Below are 16,973 nucleotides of genomic sequence, written 5' to 3'. Positions count from 1 at the left end.
CTCCTCCCACTAGGACACTGAATAATGTGAGAGTAGTGCAGAGAGGTTAGGTCAAGAAAATGAAGAATATGTAAATTCTCAGGTCTCAAGCGCTTCCATTTCATTTCTCGCCAGATACAAAGGACCCAGGGCAGGCCTGAAGACAACGGACAACCAACACCCAATGGCTATGGACTACAGTGGGACATTTTCCCCTCCTGACAGACTTGGTCAGAAGTGTAAGGCGTCAAGCCCTACAAAGCGGTGGCCACCCTGGCAACGAGGGAGCAACGATCAACAGGGCCAACGCAAGAGATTTTCATGAACTGCAAAATAGCACGAACTCTCCCGAGTTAGGGAAACATGGCCATCCCATGGTCCAACGCACACTAGCAACTAGAATAGGGACTGACACACGCATTTCCAAAGTTTAATTGAGTTTCATATTACATTTTGTGCACCTACAGCTGTAACACTGTTTTGTTTCTTCTCTTTTCCCCGCACATGCAGGTTGTTGCGTATGTATGCTGTTAGAAATGTGTAGGAAATTTCCTTAATGTTATCTTCCATTAGAAACTGTGAGGTCCACTGAGTAAAACATTGTGAAGAATTCCCCACTCAATTGCCCACCCTATCAAGAACCTCAGACCCCTTAGAACATGTTTCCCTGAAGTATATTTCCTTGCTTGCATTGAATAAACAGCCCAAGATTTTCCCTACCCATATTGAGAAATTTTGAAAACACGAAATGTCCAGGGGAAGGTTTGATTTTTGCCCCTAGTGATTGTTTAGTTCGCGGAGCTTGATGTTACTAACATGTACTAACGTATTAACGCTTTTCTTGCGATTTTCAGGCGGGCAACTTTATCATCTCATCAGCTGCAAGGACCCAGCAGCGTAAGTGGTTATGGGCACGCAAATAAGGACTTTTACCTTCACGATGGGACTATTAATGATGAACAAAATTATGGGGGTGGTACTTTGAAAATTATTTGTAATAATGAGCATTACCGCTGTATCCCCTGCTAACATTCCCTAACCTAAGCAGGAACAGTTACGGCGTCAGTGGGTAAGGAAAAGCTGCTGCTAAAGTAAAGAGAGTTAAGGGCAGACACAAGGGGAGTAAAACATACACATAACACACATATCAGAAGTGACCAGCAACATGCCCACATGTACAAAATTGGTAGGGACACCACTGGAGAGAGCTGTCCTGACTGTTCTTTAACATATGCCGGAAGAGAATTGATTACAACAGAAATTACTACAGCAGAGCATGACGCCCATGTATGACAAGGTGCGAAGAAGATTGCAAGGGAAAACAGCAACATTGAGATTGAAAAAATAAATAAATAAATAAATAATAAAAGAAGAAAGAAAAACAAAAGGAGAGAAGAACAAATAAAATAATAAGAGACAAAAATATGATAAGTGCCTAACAGAGTGAGAGAAAAGAGCAAAGATGGTCACTGAAGAAGGACGTATACTGTTAAGGTACCAACGTTATGTTACCAGCACAACAGTGACAAGAAGTGGACAATCATGCTGGATGCAAGAAGGTTGAGAGAAGTTGCGAGATGAGAGCAGGAACATCACTGCTTATGGACTACTATTGAGCACATGCATCCAAAGATCAAGAGAAACTACCACTGAATTGGGGAGGAGAGTGTTGATTGGTGCGCATCAGCATGCCCTTGTTGGTGATGACCAAGGAAGATGTGAAGAGTGACACATTCACCAAGGTGGAAAACAACGGAAGAAGAGAAACAGACAGAGAAGTAAAAAGAGGGGGGAATTACTTCTCGAGCGAGAAAGAAGAATGAGTGGGTGCAGTACAAGCATACCAAAGAATGATCAGCAAAAAATGCATCTGAAAAGAGAAAGCAAAGAACTAGCTAGTGCTTGCATGGTGATGGATGACATCATGACTGCCTGGTTGCTTGAAGGTGATAACGGAAGGACGAGTACCGAGCACAGCACCCTTGTGCAAGATAGAGATACATTGCAAGAGAACAACAGAAGAAGACATCGGAATGCAAATAAGAGACATGGTGAAAGGAAGAGCCGGACTAAGATAGCGGTGCGCAACATGGTTCCAGCAGTAATAAAGGTGGCCACTCCCTGTGATCAGAGGAAGTACGTAGGGAAGTGAGTGTGGTGGAACACAGAAGGGGAACACTCCTATATGTACTGTTGATCAACAACAATGCAGAAAATTATGGACACTTCAAGGAATTGGCAAAGATATGCAGACCGGAAGGAGGTGAATGTTGCTTGGTGGTGTGGTCGACAAAAGTCGACCAGAGGGGGGACTGAAGAGGGAAAATGGAGACCAAATCCATGCCCCCGCACCCCAAGCGCCCCAGCGCACCCATGGGTGACAAATATGCTGAAACACACCCACTTCACCAACAGTGCAACTTCTATGCTACATTAGAATCAATGCTGCAATATCAGAATCTACAAACACAAAAATCCCTGTTTAAAGGCTTGCAAATGCCTATATGAATTAACATGGTCTAAATGCACAGTGTAAAGCTATGTTTCAGGAAAATTACAGCTAAGTTCATTTCACTCACTGAACACTGAACACTGGCTGCGGGAGCCTTATCAACATTCCTCGCAAAACAAGTCCGACTTGCCAAGGCCGCAAATTCAAGATAAAACTACTTTCTGCAGACAGACATTTTTTAATTATCCACAAATGCGAGTAAATCACGGCAACCCAGTGTGCTTTTTTTTCTTTCTGGGAAAGAAAGACATTTTCTCAAGGACACGCACAACATTGAAACATAATTTGTAACAAGCCAGAACCAGGTGCGAACTGCTTGTCCAGCTAAAAGTTATGGGAACAAAGTCACGTTGCAACATGATTAGGATTAGGTAATGGGGGCTGGCACAGCTAAATCAACCCACTGACGCAGGAGGTAAATATCCAATTATCAGGCTCTCTATAAGTGCTACATATGTAACCCACCACTCTGCAGCCAATAACGGGAGGAGATAGGTTTCTGGGAGCTGATCCAATTTTGTGAGGTCAGCCTGCAGTGTGATTATAAAACTTACTTGCAAGACAGCCCCGGGGGAGACGGCGCCTGAACTCGCGATACACGATGCTTTTCTTTGGCTTTTTTTTCTCTTCTGTGCCTAGAAATAAAGCAGTTTGAAACATGTTGCTGCCTGCTTGGAACTCTGTTGCATTTCTGGGGGCCATATGGGAGGTGTTGGGGCCTCCCATAGCTGGTGAGGCTATGGCTGCTGGCCCCCCACTGCCCTGGGGGTGGGGGGGGATCCAGCTTCTCCCCGACACCACTTATTTAGGTAGAGAGGGACATTATGATTAAGACACATTTTGCATCACCAAGAGTTAACAAAGATGCTGCAGCGCGTATGCACATGGCGGACAGCTGAGCACACCAGCACTGGCCATGCAGCACCTCAGAACGAGTGTGTGCGGGTGGCCCAGCGCCCATAATCAGCTATTGGTCCGCTCATTTGCACGAGGCCCGGAATTAATTCATGCACATGGCATACATTCCATACTACAAGTAACCAAAAGCAGGGCTTGGTGTTGGCATCTACATTATATTTTACATTACAGTGCCTGGAGAGAAAAATCAACGTCATACATTTTTTAATTGCGAAAATAAGAGTCTTCTCAGAAAAATCTGTTTAATCATTTAAGTTAATAAAAAATGAAGTTACATCAAAACAGCTATATAATTTGTTGTACTTTATACATCAATTTAAAACCCTGTTTTGTTGAACATTTACACGGTGCCTCAAAAGTAAAGCAATAGCCTGAGATGTTTGTTCCTGCTCTCCTTTCCTAACCGATGCCAATCCCTCTGGAAAGTAAGAAGAAGGGTAACTAAAATGTATAGCGATGGTACAAATACCGGGTTGGTCTTGCTGAACCAGCCTTCTGGCAAGAAAATATTACAATGTATTGTGCTCACTGCCTCAGGTGAAGGAAGCGTGGCAGGACGTCTTTTTTTGGAATTTAGTAATTTGTCATCTAATTGTAGCAAATCACCCTGTTTTGTAAATAACTTGCAAGTCGTCGAATTTTATTGATTTTCAAAACATAATGAAACATTTTGCTCTGGCTATTTGCAATAAAGTGATTAGTATTACATTAGTCTGGAACAAGGCACATAAAAAAAGTTAAGGAGAGTGATTGTTAGTGCATGAAGTTGCTTTAACAGCATTTAAAGATAGTGTGAGAGGAACATTGATATATGTAGGCCTTGCATCCCCAAAATAAAGCCCGTTGCATATTTACATATCACAGACAAGAAATGTAACCCATTGTTCCACCAACAAGAGTACCCTGAGATTTGACAACATTTGTAGCTGCGAGTTAGTTGAGCGGAAATAATTGTTTAAGCATCCAGTTTTCTAAAGGACTCTTTTCACCAAGGCATGCAAGGGTTCGGACAGTTACGCAGATACGCTTCCAGCGTGCCGTCGGAAACAGACATCAGGGCTGTATATGTGGTCAGCTAATAGAAAAGAAAAAAAAAAACATTATTCATGGAATTCCATTGCGTCTCATACAAATTGTGGAGAGAACAGAGCTCTCACGTTCCCCTTGGCATGTTTGAGAAAGCTCGCCAGTCCTGTTTTTTTCCCTTTGATTTCTGGGACTTTATTTTCTCATTTTCAATTTAGGAAAACTACAAGTCCCAGAATTCCATCAAAAAACAGGACTGGATGCCTGCATGCATGACAACGGGAAACTTGCGAGCTCTGATAGACATTCAGGTATACAGTGCATTCAGGTAGTAGGACAACTCAGCACTATGTTACATTAACTTCATTTTGTCAAGGCTAAGTTAAACTTCCATGTTGCATCCATCTGGGTAAGAGCTCACTGTGGCTTTTTAGCGATTTTGTCTTTATTGTGTGTTTTGAGAACTGCTAATTTAGCATGCTCTGTGCTTCAGCTCGAGGCCTCCCCAACTTCCTGGTCTTAGTGCCCGCCTCCCAGCCCTCCCATCTACAGTCTGATTGGGCACAAGGCCTGGTGCACTGAAGAGGGTCTATCCTTTGGTTTCTTCCTAATGGCAGCCACTTCCATGCTGCATCCATCTGGCACTCTCAGACTTAGATGTGTTTTTCTCCAGTACATTGTGCAAGTAGTGTCATTCTGTGTTTTTTCCTCTTACCAAAGCATTCATCTAGCAACCTTTTTACCATTGTCTGAGCGCCTGTCGTCTTGTCCAATTGTCGACTATTGTCTCATCTCTCCCCGTCTCGTCTGCTTGCTCCCCTCCCTGTGTCCTTCCCTAGTGTTCTCCCTCCCACTCTTCGTCTCTCCTCTCCTTACCTACTCTATGGTGCTATCCGTCTCCCCTATCTTTTCTAACTGCTTCTCTATCGACTATCCTGCTCTCCTCACTAAATCTGGTAGGAAGATGTTTAAAAAGGATATCCTGGTCTCCAACCCAGGCTCCCTATCGCTGACACCTAAACCAGTGTCTCCTCTAGGCAACCCCTCACCGACATCCTCTTTGTTGTTCCCTCGCCAGACCTATGACTCCTCATATGGTCTCTCTGTGCTTTCTCCTCTCTCCTTCTCCCATTAATGGTGGCACCCGGTGGGAGGCCCTCCTGGCCTCCTTTGACTCCTCTAGGGTCATCATTAATGTTTACCTGAGGAGTCTGGGGTTGGTGGAGGTGTGGCAGTTACAGCAAGAGAATCTATTAAACTGTTTAAAGCCAACCTATCTTGCAGCGGATGTGAAACTTTCCACCTTTAAGATACGCACACCCCCAACGATTGTACGAACATTATAGTGCTATAAAGACCACCAGCACTTGTGTCAGATTTCTGTAATGTGCTTACCCTCCAACTAAATAACTTTTATTAATTTTAATAGATGGAAGGGGGGACAACGCAGATAAGGAAGCAATCCTTTTGGAAAAAACCTTGAATAAACTTGATTACGTAGTAATAAACAAGGAACCTACTACATCCAAGGGTAACCAGTTAAACTGGGTCATAACCCAAAACCTAGATACTCAGAATGTTAGTACAGAACCTTGTATTTGGTCAGACCATTTCACGGTATGCTTTGTGGTCCTGTTAAAGAACCCACCCAAAGCATTATGCAATCCACATGTGAAGGGGTGTAGTCGCAATTTTAAAAACATAGGTTGCGACCAACTGAAACCTTGTTTGAAAACGATCCACAACAGTATCCAGGACAACGCTTCATGTGAAAATATGTTAATGCAGTTCACCACGCACATTTGTGAATTAGTGGAACAGTTCGCCTCCCCTAAAACAAAAATGTGTTAGGAAAACCGATAAACGCAAATGGTTTCATGGAGAACTGAATAAATTAAATTGGAAAACATAGCATGGAGAGGAAATGGTTACAAAATCCCACACCAGACAATAGAGATGGAAATGTATAAACTTAGAATACAGGAAAGGGATCAGAGAAGCCAAGATGAATTATTATAATAAAGAGATAGCAGCAGCCCCCAATACCACAAGTAAAATCTTTGAAATTCTCAAGAGCAATGATAAACCTAAGGCTCTCACCCATCCATTTACTCCAACGGAAGAGGATTGTAAAGTAGTTCAGAAGGCCTTCTCTGCAGGAATACAGAAGGCGTGTGACAACATTATCAGATTTAGAGAGGAACCTGGAGCTGCAGTATCCCAACCTACAGCAGAACTTAGACAGTGTGAAGCGGCTAACTTTAGCTTTCTCCTGGTCTCTGAGGAAGAGTAGTCATCAGTATTGGCTAAGATGCAACCTATGTCATGTGCTGAAAATATCCTGCCGGCTAAAATCATCTTAGATAACGAAGAATTTTTCACCCCAATACTTACTAGAATAGTAAATGCATCATTTCAGGAGGGCATAGTACCAAAGTGCATTAAAGAGGTAACCATCATGCCACTAATTAAGAAGGCAGGTTTGGACCCTAAAGATCCTACCAATTTACGCCCCATAACTAAATCAAACTTCATCTTAAAAATCCTGGATAAGGTAGCAACAAATCAATTCCAAAAATACTTAGAAATTCAAGCTATTCTTCATGAGCAACAATTGGGCTTCCGGGAGGCCCACAGCACCAAAAATACAATGTTAGCTCTGCAGACACGTATGCTAACAATCCTGGACAAGGGGAAGGGGGGATCTTGATGCTACTAGACCTCAGCGCAGCATTTGTTTTGGTGGATCACCAATTGCTGCAAATGGCACTGGATAAGATAACGGGTTGCTCTTCAGCCGCTTTGGCATGGCTGACATCCTTCCTAGCAGACCGGAAAGCAAGGGTGCACTGGGGGGGGGGGGGAATTCTCTGAGGCCACCCATATGAAATTTGGAGTCCCTCAAGGGGCAAGTCTATCCCCCTTGTTATTCAATTTATATACGAGATGCCTCTGTGACCTTTTGGAAAGCATTGGCATATTTTTCACCAACTATGCTGAAGACACACAGCTGGTCTTCGAATTGGAAGGTGATCATCTCAGAGACAGTGCCAAAATAACTGAAATCTACAACATCATAGATAAGTGGATGAAACACAATTGGATGCGTTTGAATAACACCAATACGGAACTGTTAATATGTGGAACACACCAAGCAAGAGCAAAATTAGGTGGAGAATATAAAGCCTTTGCTATTAAGGAAGCAACCATCCCAGTAATGATGCAGGTCAAAACACTAGGGATGATGGTGGAGGCATCAGTGCGGTGTGAGGTGCAGGTTAAATACCTTCATAAGAATAATGCATATTACCTGCGCCTACTGAGAGCCATCCGTCCTTTCTTAAATGAGGAAAACACGGCCATGATCGCCAGGGCCATTGTTTTATCAAGATTGGACTATGGCAATGCTTTGCTGCTAGGGGCCACAAAGAAAGAAATTGAAAAATGCCAAGTATCGAAAACAGCACTGTTCGTATTATCAAAGGGATGAAGAACAGAGATCCCATAACAGGAGGACGGAAATCACTGCACTGGTTGAGACTAGAGGACAGAGTAATATTCAAATCCATGACCATAGTGCACAGATGCCTATATGGCGTGGCCCCTATGTATCTTAAGAAACAATTCTGTAGATACATTCCATCAAGATCTTTACGATCAGAAGATGAAGGCTGGCTGAATGTGCCACGTTTCAGTTGAGCAACAGGCAGGGGGAAATCCTTCCCGGTGAAGGCAGTGCAGCAATGGAATAAATTGCCCTTAACCCTCCGGCTGGAAAATATCTACCAGACTTTTAGGAAACATCTTAAAACTCATATGTTTAGATAGTTCCTGGTCATCCTTGCGTATGTACCAAATGAGTACCTGCAGACATCACGTCTTGTTTGTCCTTAGGCTTTCTCTGTTTGGTGTCTCAGTCGCATTGTTGCCTGCAGGCTTTCAGCGTGATATAAGCACATACATAAAATACCTGAATGGTACCGTCTTGGTACAAGGCCCTCAGGCCAATCCTCTCCTCTTTGATAGACGCTTCCCGTGCCTCATCAATTTCCTTCCTTCTCTTGCTGTCCCCTATCTTCCCTCCATGGCTTCCTTGCCTCCCCCAGCTGTCTCCTCCTTGGCTACCTTGCCCTCTCCTCCTTCCTCTTCTGCCCCCCTCAGACTCCTACACCTCTGTAGGGTGTACCTCTGATTTGTACCCCTCCCCGGAAGTCTTTCAAGGAGAGCAACCTTCTCCATATTGCCACCCTGAACTCTCGCTCATCTGTCAAACACTGCTCTGACATCTGCCGCCTCCTGGAAGAACTTGACCTTGATGTCATCTGTCTCACCCAGACATGGTTCACGGCCAGCTCTGTCACACGCTTTGACACTTTCCTCCCCGAAGGCTACAAGATCCTCTCCACGCCCTGGTCCAACCGCTCCGGAGGGGGTGTAGCCCTGATCATCCCTGAGTGGATTCCTGCCTCTGTCATTCCTACGCAGGCCTACTCATCTTTCGAATGCCTCGTCTGCAGGCTCTCTCTCTCTCTCTCCCCCTCTCCTAGCCCATTCCCTTACTATGGCTACCATCTATCGGACACCTGGTCAGATCTCCTCCTTCCTCTCTGATTGGGCTGATCTTTCCTCTTCCCTCCTGGTCTTGACCACTCAACTCCTTCTTGGAGATTTTAACATCCACCTGGATGCTTCCTGTACTTCCTCTGGTCTCTTTCACGACCTCTGCGACTCTCACTCTCTATCCTCCCTTCTGGCCCGACCCACTCTGGATGTTCTGATCACTACAGACCTTCCCCTTTCTATCCCTCTCACCAGACCTCTCTCCTGGAGTGATCACTTTCTCCTTTCCTCCCAGCTCACTCTCTCCACCCCTCAGGTCAAGCCAACTCCAGCACTGCCACTTACCTTCTCGGTTATCTGACCCACGAAGCGTGTGTCAGCTGAGGCTTTCGCACCCACTTTCTCACCCCTCTTCCCCCTTTGTCTGACTCACACCCTGATACAGCCCTCTCCATGCTCCACTCTGCTATCTCTGATACTCTTGATGGTCTTGCCGCTGACATGAGGATCCGTTTGAAGCCCAAAGCCAAGTGTAACTCCTGGTACGGCTCAAACCTTGCCATCCTTAAACACAAGTGCTGGGTTGCTGAGAGGAACTGGCGTGCTTCTGGTACATACTCTGACAAACTGGCTTGCCGCCTGCTCCAAAGGCAATACCGGCTCTGTCCGCACCAAGAAGAGAGCCCACATCTCATTTCATCTCTAAAACTCAGGACATCCTGTCCTCTCTCTTCCTCTCAGCCGGCCCCGTCAACTCCCTGCTCTTACTCTGGCCCTTTTTCGGCCACCTCTCCTCCCTCCTTCTCTTCCTTTCCACTGTTCTCCCCAGACGAGGTTTCAAGACAAGTCCGATCTATGAAAGACATCAAAACAGGTTCACCCCTGTTCCTCCAAAACCATCAAGGACCACATTGACAGCTTGTCCCCTGCTCTGGCTGACTTCTGCAACCACTCCTTCGCACTGGGGTCTCCCCCCCCCCCCCCCCTGAATCACTCCCATGTGCACCCTCTTCTTAAGACACCCTCTGCTGACCCATCCTGCCCAGCTAACTATCACCCAATCTCCATCACTTCTTTCCTGTGCAAACTCACGGAAAAGTTGGCCATCTCCCAGCTTAATCTTCACACTGAATATGTTTCTTGGCTCCATGACCATCAGTCTGGCTTCAGAGCTGCCAGAAGCAGGGAAACTGCTCTCCTGAACATCCGTGAAGACCTGCTCTCCAACCTTGATTCCAACACCCCCTGTGCTCTCATCTTACTTGATCTCTCTTCTGCCTTTGACACGGTCAACCATGCCATCCTGTTCAACCGTCTCTGTGATAACCTGGGTATCACCGATTAGGCACTGGCTTGGCTGACCTCTTTCCTCTCCGATCAACCCTCCCAGGTCCAACTTGGGTCCTTCCTCACATCTATCTCTATCTGTGGTGTTCCCCAGGGGTCTAACCGTCTCCCTGGCTGTTCATCCAATACCTGGTACCTCTTGCCCACCGCATTCCGCCCTCTGCCCCAACTTTCAGTGCTCTGTGGATGACACTCAACTCATTTTCAGGCTCCCCTCTGCCACTTCATCTCCATCTCTCATCTCTGACCGTCAGTCTGCTATCCAGGAGTGGTGTGCGCCAATAATCTCTGCCTTAATGCCAGTAATACAGATTCTCCTCATCGGCACACCTGCTCCCTCCTTTCCTGTCGCTCTCTGGCCGGCCTCTCTTGGCCCTCTACCTGCTCCCACCTGCGAGGCTAAAAACCTTGGGGTCATCTTCGACTCCGCACTGTCCTTCTCTCCTCACATCTCTGCCATCTCTAAGAAGTCACACTACCAGCTGCACCTCCTCCGAGGTATTCTTCCTTTCCTCTCCTTCCCCCAGAAGCTCACGGTCTCCAGAGCACTGGTTCTCTCTAGGCTGGACTATTGCAACAGCCTCTTTTTAACTCTTCCTGCTTCTACTCTCCGCCCTCTGCAACTCATCCAGAACAGGACTGCGAGACTTGTCCTTGGCCCCAAGCCCAGGGACCATATCTCTCCAGGACTGAAATCTCTCAATTGGCTCCCAGTGGCTGTGAGGATTAAGTTCAACACCCTGTGCATTGTCCACAAGGCCTTCTAGGGCCTGGGGCCTCAATACCTTTAACTCTCTCTTCCTAAATACCTTCCTTCTCGAGCCCTTTGCTCATCTGCCTCCAACTCCCTCAGGGTCAGTCGCTTCTCCAAGCCACGAGTTGGTGGTAGATCTCTGTCTTCGGCCGGGGCCTCCCTTTGGAAAAGCCTCCCTGCCCCCCTGAAACTTGAGGAGAACCATCTCCAGTTCCAGAAGCACCTCAAAACCTTCCCCTTTGCTTCTGCTTTCTCTCCTCCTCTCCCCTGCTGAACTTCTGGCTGAAACAAACTGCACTGGTTGCCTGGCCACCCTCTGATCCCGAGCCCAGGCCCCCACCCCCGCCAGTTGGACACTTGCATTGCCTCGCTGGCAACCCCCGCAATTGTGGACCGTTTCTGTATCCCTACAGTCCACTACCTGCACTTGACACCTGATGTCTGCACTCACCCTTGCACTTGCCACCAACTGGCCGCACCTCTTACTTATCGCTTTTATTTATTCTATTTATTTTTTTACTGTTGATCTCATGTACTGCAATGACCCCTCCCCCCGCACTTTCCCCTTTCCCCTCCCCCTGAACTTGCAATCTCAATGTCACCTGGCCTAGTAAAATTGTCTTCCCTCTGTTCCCCCTCCCTTGCCTCGTCGCACCTTGAAACACTTGTGTATAGGCGCGTTATAAATGCCACATCTTATCATATCATATACAAGGCATAATGATTCCACAAAGCACCAATGTGACAAGAGATCCGAGTACGTAAAATAACTTTTGTGAGTCCATACACACACACACAAAGCGGCTAACCAGACCCAAAGTGCTATACTAGATGATCTAGAACAACACTTTGGGTCTGGTTAGCTCCCAATGTTTTCTGCTAAACCCAGATAGAGCAGATTGGGACACAGGAACGGGGTGCTTCCGACCTGCACCCATTAACACTACAGGTTTTGTACCCGCCTTTCCCACTGTCCTACTAATAAACCCCACTCCTTTTTTCTTACAGAGCCATGTGCAGCTAGGCCACCAATACTGGCGGAAGCTACATTGTGCAAGGTCTCTGAAAAGCGGAATTCTTTCTCAACGGCATGGTACACTGGCGTAAAACATTTTAATTTTGTATAAATCCGTCGTAAAAAAAGTCTACTGTGAATGGCATTTTTACTCCAATATGGAAACCTTGTGGGCCTTATGACGCCGAGACTGACATGCTTGGAATCCTTGTGATCTCTCCAAAAAACATTGTGAAAATCTACGGTGGCGACCTCTGTCCGGTTACCCGTATCCATGTACTGTTAAACTCTTCGGGACATTGGCACTTGTTAGTGTTCCTTGGTTGGAGAGTGCCTTTCTGGCCTCATCCTTTCTTATTCAGATCTGAATTTTATTTGAAGAGGTGTGATGTACTGTTGGCTATATGTTCAGACAGCATCCACTCAGGGCACCCCTAGTGACAGGCACCGAATCCTCCTCCCCCTCCCTTGGCTATGATGGTGAGCAGCAACGGCCCAGCCTGTGGCTGCATCAGTTTGTAGCGTTTTTAATACGGTCATGGCTTTGCACCATGGTGTCCATTTGCTCTATGGCTTTGGATGTATTGGTCCTTGATTCTTGGCCTCTGCATAGCTGGAAGGGTATGGGAGGTGGCACCAGCCATGCTGTGGTCAATGAAACATATATATCGTCACTGTAAGAGCCCCCCTCCCCAAGTTGAGGGTCAGGTCTGGTGTACAAAAAACAACCCATCCCAAGCAAACCTATGGTCTGCTCCATTGCGTACTACAGAGTTGGAAGTGTAATATAAATCATTGGTATGCCACACCACTAGTTCTTTTAATTTTTACAGGGTGTAACTTTTGTTCAAAGGCACAAGAAGGATGCTTTGTCTTTCTCCTGAGACAAATATAGAATCGGCTCAGGCCAGACATTCAAGCACTGACAGTTTTCCTAGGCATACACACAGTGTCCGTGGCTCTGCAGGTCGTTAAGGTGCTCAGGTTGCAAACATTTCTTTCATCAGTGGCAAAGCCTTTCTCATGCATGATGGAACATTTTGTATGGTGCAAATTCAGCCCCAGCATGACAGAAACTGAGAGACCACGCCATACCCCATTTTGAGAATCAAGCTGGCTGATGTGGAGACCCATTGGGATAGGCTGGACAGTCCAAAAAACGTATTTTCCAACATGAGCCCTAGTGAATGTGAAAAAATTTGCCTCTATCAACTTCATCAAAATGGACAGGCGCTCAAGTGAAAGAAAATGTGCCTGAGAACTTAAAACCCCTGGATGTGCCCAATACATGCAAAAGACAGGCGTGGTTGAAAATGCCGTTTTTATAAAATATGAAAAGCTACAATTTCACTTAAAGAGACAGATAGCAGCATTTTACATTGGCTTCAATGCAGCACAGGACTGGGATCCAGAAATTTAAAGTGAAGCCAAGCATCTTGCATTTGTCCCAAATAAAGACACTTACTTTTATACATTTAAAATGACATAATTTAAAAGGAGAGACCTACTTGGTTTAAAAGTAAACACTGGTTTCCCATGGTAAACTTTGGCCCATGTGTGACTAATACTGAAATTGAGACTCATATCTTTTTAACCATGCTATTAAAGAAATACTTTATGGACAACAGGCCCAGATGCGATTCAAAACGTCATGTGGAAAACACTTTCAATTTAAATTTTATTCTGTTTGAATTATGTATGTAGCTTGTTTTCCCCACTGAACTGAAACATATGTGCCTCAACCTCAAGACCTTTGGGCTGGGCCCACCAAGAAACTCTGGTATTCAGGTTGAAATGCAAAAGAAATACAAATAGTTAGATCAAAAGTGTGGAAGGTTCAGATAAGACAGCGAACTGAATTGACCTCTTGGACTGGCTTGACCCCAATTAAGTAACTCTCAGAGCCACTAATGGATCTTCAAATACTGTGTTAGAAACAGACACTACTGATAATCAGCTGTTTAAGTCATGTGATTTGTGAGAAATTAAACTGTTTGGATTTTCTGAAATGTGAAACTAAGGCTTCTATATTAATGTCTTGCAATCCAAATAACATGGGACATATTTTCCTTAATGACAGGAGAACCGTGTGTCGCAATGAGCTCATTCAGGACTCGTATTAAAGATCACAAAAAACCAGTCAGTTCTATGTAAATATTAAGCATATACCCTGTGTGTAAATTGAGTTAGGAGGTGAAAATGGGTTTCTGACACTAATAATAAAAAACATCAGAAACATGGGGAGCGGATAGAAAGATAAATGAGTGTGTTGTGTAATTTGGTATTGTTAACTCCTTCAGCTCCAGATTAAACCAGAAAAACAACAGCTCCTCCCAGAAAGGTCATGCAGAAATAAAATGAGTATTCCCCGATTCGTCTTAAACTGTAGAATTCAAAAATATATATAAATATATATCTTTATGCAGTTATCTGAAAAGTGGAGGTAGTTGCTATGTAGCAAGATTGTTAGAAAGAAAATGAAACCTAAGTGAACTGATGCATGTTTCTCCTCCCCCATAATACAGTCTTCTAAACTCCTTGCCCTATCAGCTGCCAGACTGGTGGGAGGGGGACAAAGAGATTTCCAATCCGTAGCGTGGGAATATTCATAATATGTAAGTGTCAGCAGCACTATATAGTATCAGTTTTCAATCTAAAGGTGAATAGAAGGAGCAGGAAAGACTAAGAGCTGCCAAAACCATGCGGGTACTACCTTGCCAGTGAAACAAAGCTAAATTAAGGCTACCTAGAAGGAGAGAGAAAAAGGAGCCCCTGGTACACTTGCTGGGGACTTTTGCTGAGAAACCTGGGAGCCCCATCTAAGAAAGGCCGGTGGCTGGAGAGACCTTGCTGTGAATGGAGGCCTGAGGTGTGCGCTGCCTACCAAAAGAGGGTCCTAAAATCTGCCTGGCTTCCTGAGCTGAGAATAGATACCTCTTCATATAAGTAGATATATTCCCAAAGCTATCCATGGTGTTGGGAACTACCTGCCTTAATCCTTTCCATTGAATTGTGGGTGAGAGGGTAAAACTGTGTAGACCCATAGCACATTTAAAGTTAATTCAATTAATTCCCATATAGAAATGGTCACACAATGATTTTTGTTAGCATTCCAAACTTACACATTTCATGCCAAGTGTGTAACAGCTATTATAATTATAATCAAACAAGTAATTGGGTGACCCTATTTTCCTGCAGCCCCTGACTTTCTTACAGAAGAGGGGTGCCCTTAATCCCAAAATAAGAATCCCTAAAACTCTGCCTTTCAAATGAATGTAGTGTGTGCAAAACGAATTTTCCCTATCATTCCAAACAAGAATCCCAAAGCCCTTGCTTTCATTTGCATGTGTGTTCCCCAAACGATTTTCCCATTGAGTTAATTTCCCAAACCTTGCCTTTCAAATAAAAAGCCCAAACGAAATTCCCATTATATTCCCGCTCCCTGTACCTTCCCTTCCCTTCAAACCAAGGGGTCATATTAAAGTTTCCTCTCTGTTAATGTGCAAAGAAATCCTATGTGGGTTTTGACTTAAAATTGAACCTATGTTTGTTGAGCTGACTGAAAGTCTATTAACGAATACATGTCAGTCAATTGATGCAAGTAATTTGCATTTGTGTTCATTGTGTTGTGCCACGGAGTTGGTGGCTGGTGTCATTGTGATTTGTTTATTACGGATTGTAGACATTTAAATAAATATACACTATTATTTCTATACACCGGCCCGGTTTCTACCTTATTGGTGATACAGAGGGTATCTGAAATTTGAATCTGCTAAGCGCTTAGTTGTGCAACGCCTTGATTTGGGGGAAAGAACCCCCTAGAGTTGAGTGACCATCCAATAAACCGTGACAATTTCGAACTCAAAGAGTTCACAAACACCAGTTACCTTGCAAATCTGTGCAAGTTAAATTGAGCAACACAAAGCGCCCATATCTTGATATGCAAAAAATAAAGTTGCTTTAAGTCACTAATCAAATGTTTTCAACATCATGAATAACAACGTGCTAGAAGTTTGTGACAAAGAATCGGCACATCTATCTTTGTTTATTACACAACTTCTTTTATTGCAGGTCTTAAATCACTGAGTCCAGTGGGGTTAACTACATTTTCCAGGTTGGCATTAACTTGCCTTCTGGGACGTATAGTTTACCATCGAGGATGTGAAAACTAAATCCATGACGACATTCTTTTGGCTTAACATGTTGCTAAAAGGATTTGCATGCTGTCATGTGGCTTTATTATGCAATTCGTTTTTTGTAAGTAATCTCCATAAGACATTATTACTGTATACCTTGAAATCCAACTATTTGAGCCAACACTTGTGATCCTGGTCACCCCCCACTTAATATCCCCCTCTCTCCGGGGTCCAGGGCCATCTCAATGACAATCCCACTCGCACCTTTTTGGATGCAGCCAGAGTACCCAACTAGTTCCTTTTTTCCACTTCCACTCCTGGCGTACTACAACCTCCAATGCTGGCTTGATATTTCCTAGCAGGCTGCTGGTACACCACCAACCTCACAGGACCAGGTTGAGGGCTGGCGGCTAGCCAGCACTGTGCACGGGAATCTACCGTGGGAGGTGGGTGTCTTGCATTGCCGGGAAAAATCCATGCTGACCAGGGCATTGTAACTGCCATTGAAAGACCTTGGCAACACACAAGACCTCAATATAACTGAAGAGATGTGTGTGTTCCACTTACGTACCTTGTTAAGGACTGGTTTGGTAGTAAGAACATCATACATCGTTTTCAAGGAAATATTCTAGATGAGAAAAAAACAAAAGCAATTTCAGACATTAAACCAGTTCACAATGTTGACTTAAGCGCCAATGAACAGGTTTTGCGACACGCCATTCATTA

The 16,973-nt window shown here is 44.7% G+C and overlaps 1 protein-coding gene across 1 annotated transcript in view; it reads right to left on the bottom strand.

Annotated features, from left to right (window-relative positions):
- Positions 1-3,634: 3,634 nt before the first annotated feature.
- ASAH1 (N-acylsphingosine amidohydrolase 1) overlaps positions 3,635-16,973 on the bottom strand; it is a 521,915-nt gene continuing 508,576 nt past the window's right edge. The window contains exons 13-14 of the mRNA XM_069631558.1: positions 16,819-16,875; positions 3,635-4,484 (exon numbers count right to left, since the gene is read on the bottom strand). Coding sequence (XP_069487659.1) covers positions 4,395-4,484; positions 16,819-16,875 — 147 coding nt within the window. The 3' untranslated portion in view covers positions 3,635-4,394. The remainder of the gene's footprint in view (positions 4,485-16,818; positions 16,876-16,973) is intronic.

The sequence above is a fragment of the Ambystoma mexicanum genome, chromosome 6q (assembly GCF_040938575.1).
Source record: "Ambystoma mexicanum isolate Mex_15411 chromosome 6q, UKY_AmexF1_1, whole genome shotgun sequence".
Classification (NCBI taxonomy): domain Eukaryota; kingdom Metazoa; phylum Chordata; class Amphibia; order Caudata; family Ambystomatidae; genus Ambystoma; species Ambystoma mexicanum.
This window is presented reverse-complemented; position numbering and strand designations above follow the sequence as displayed.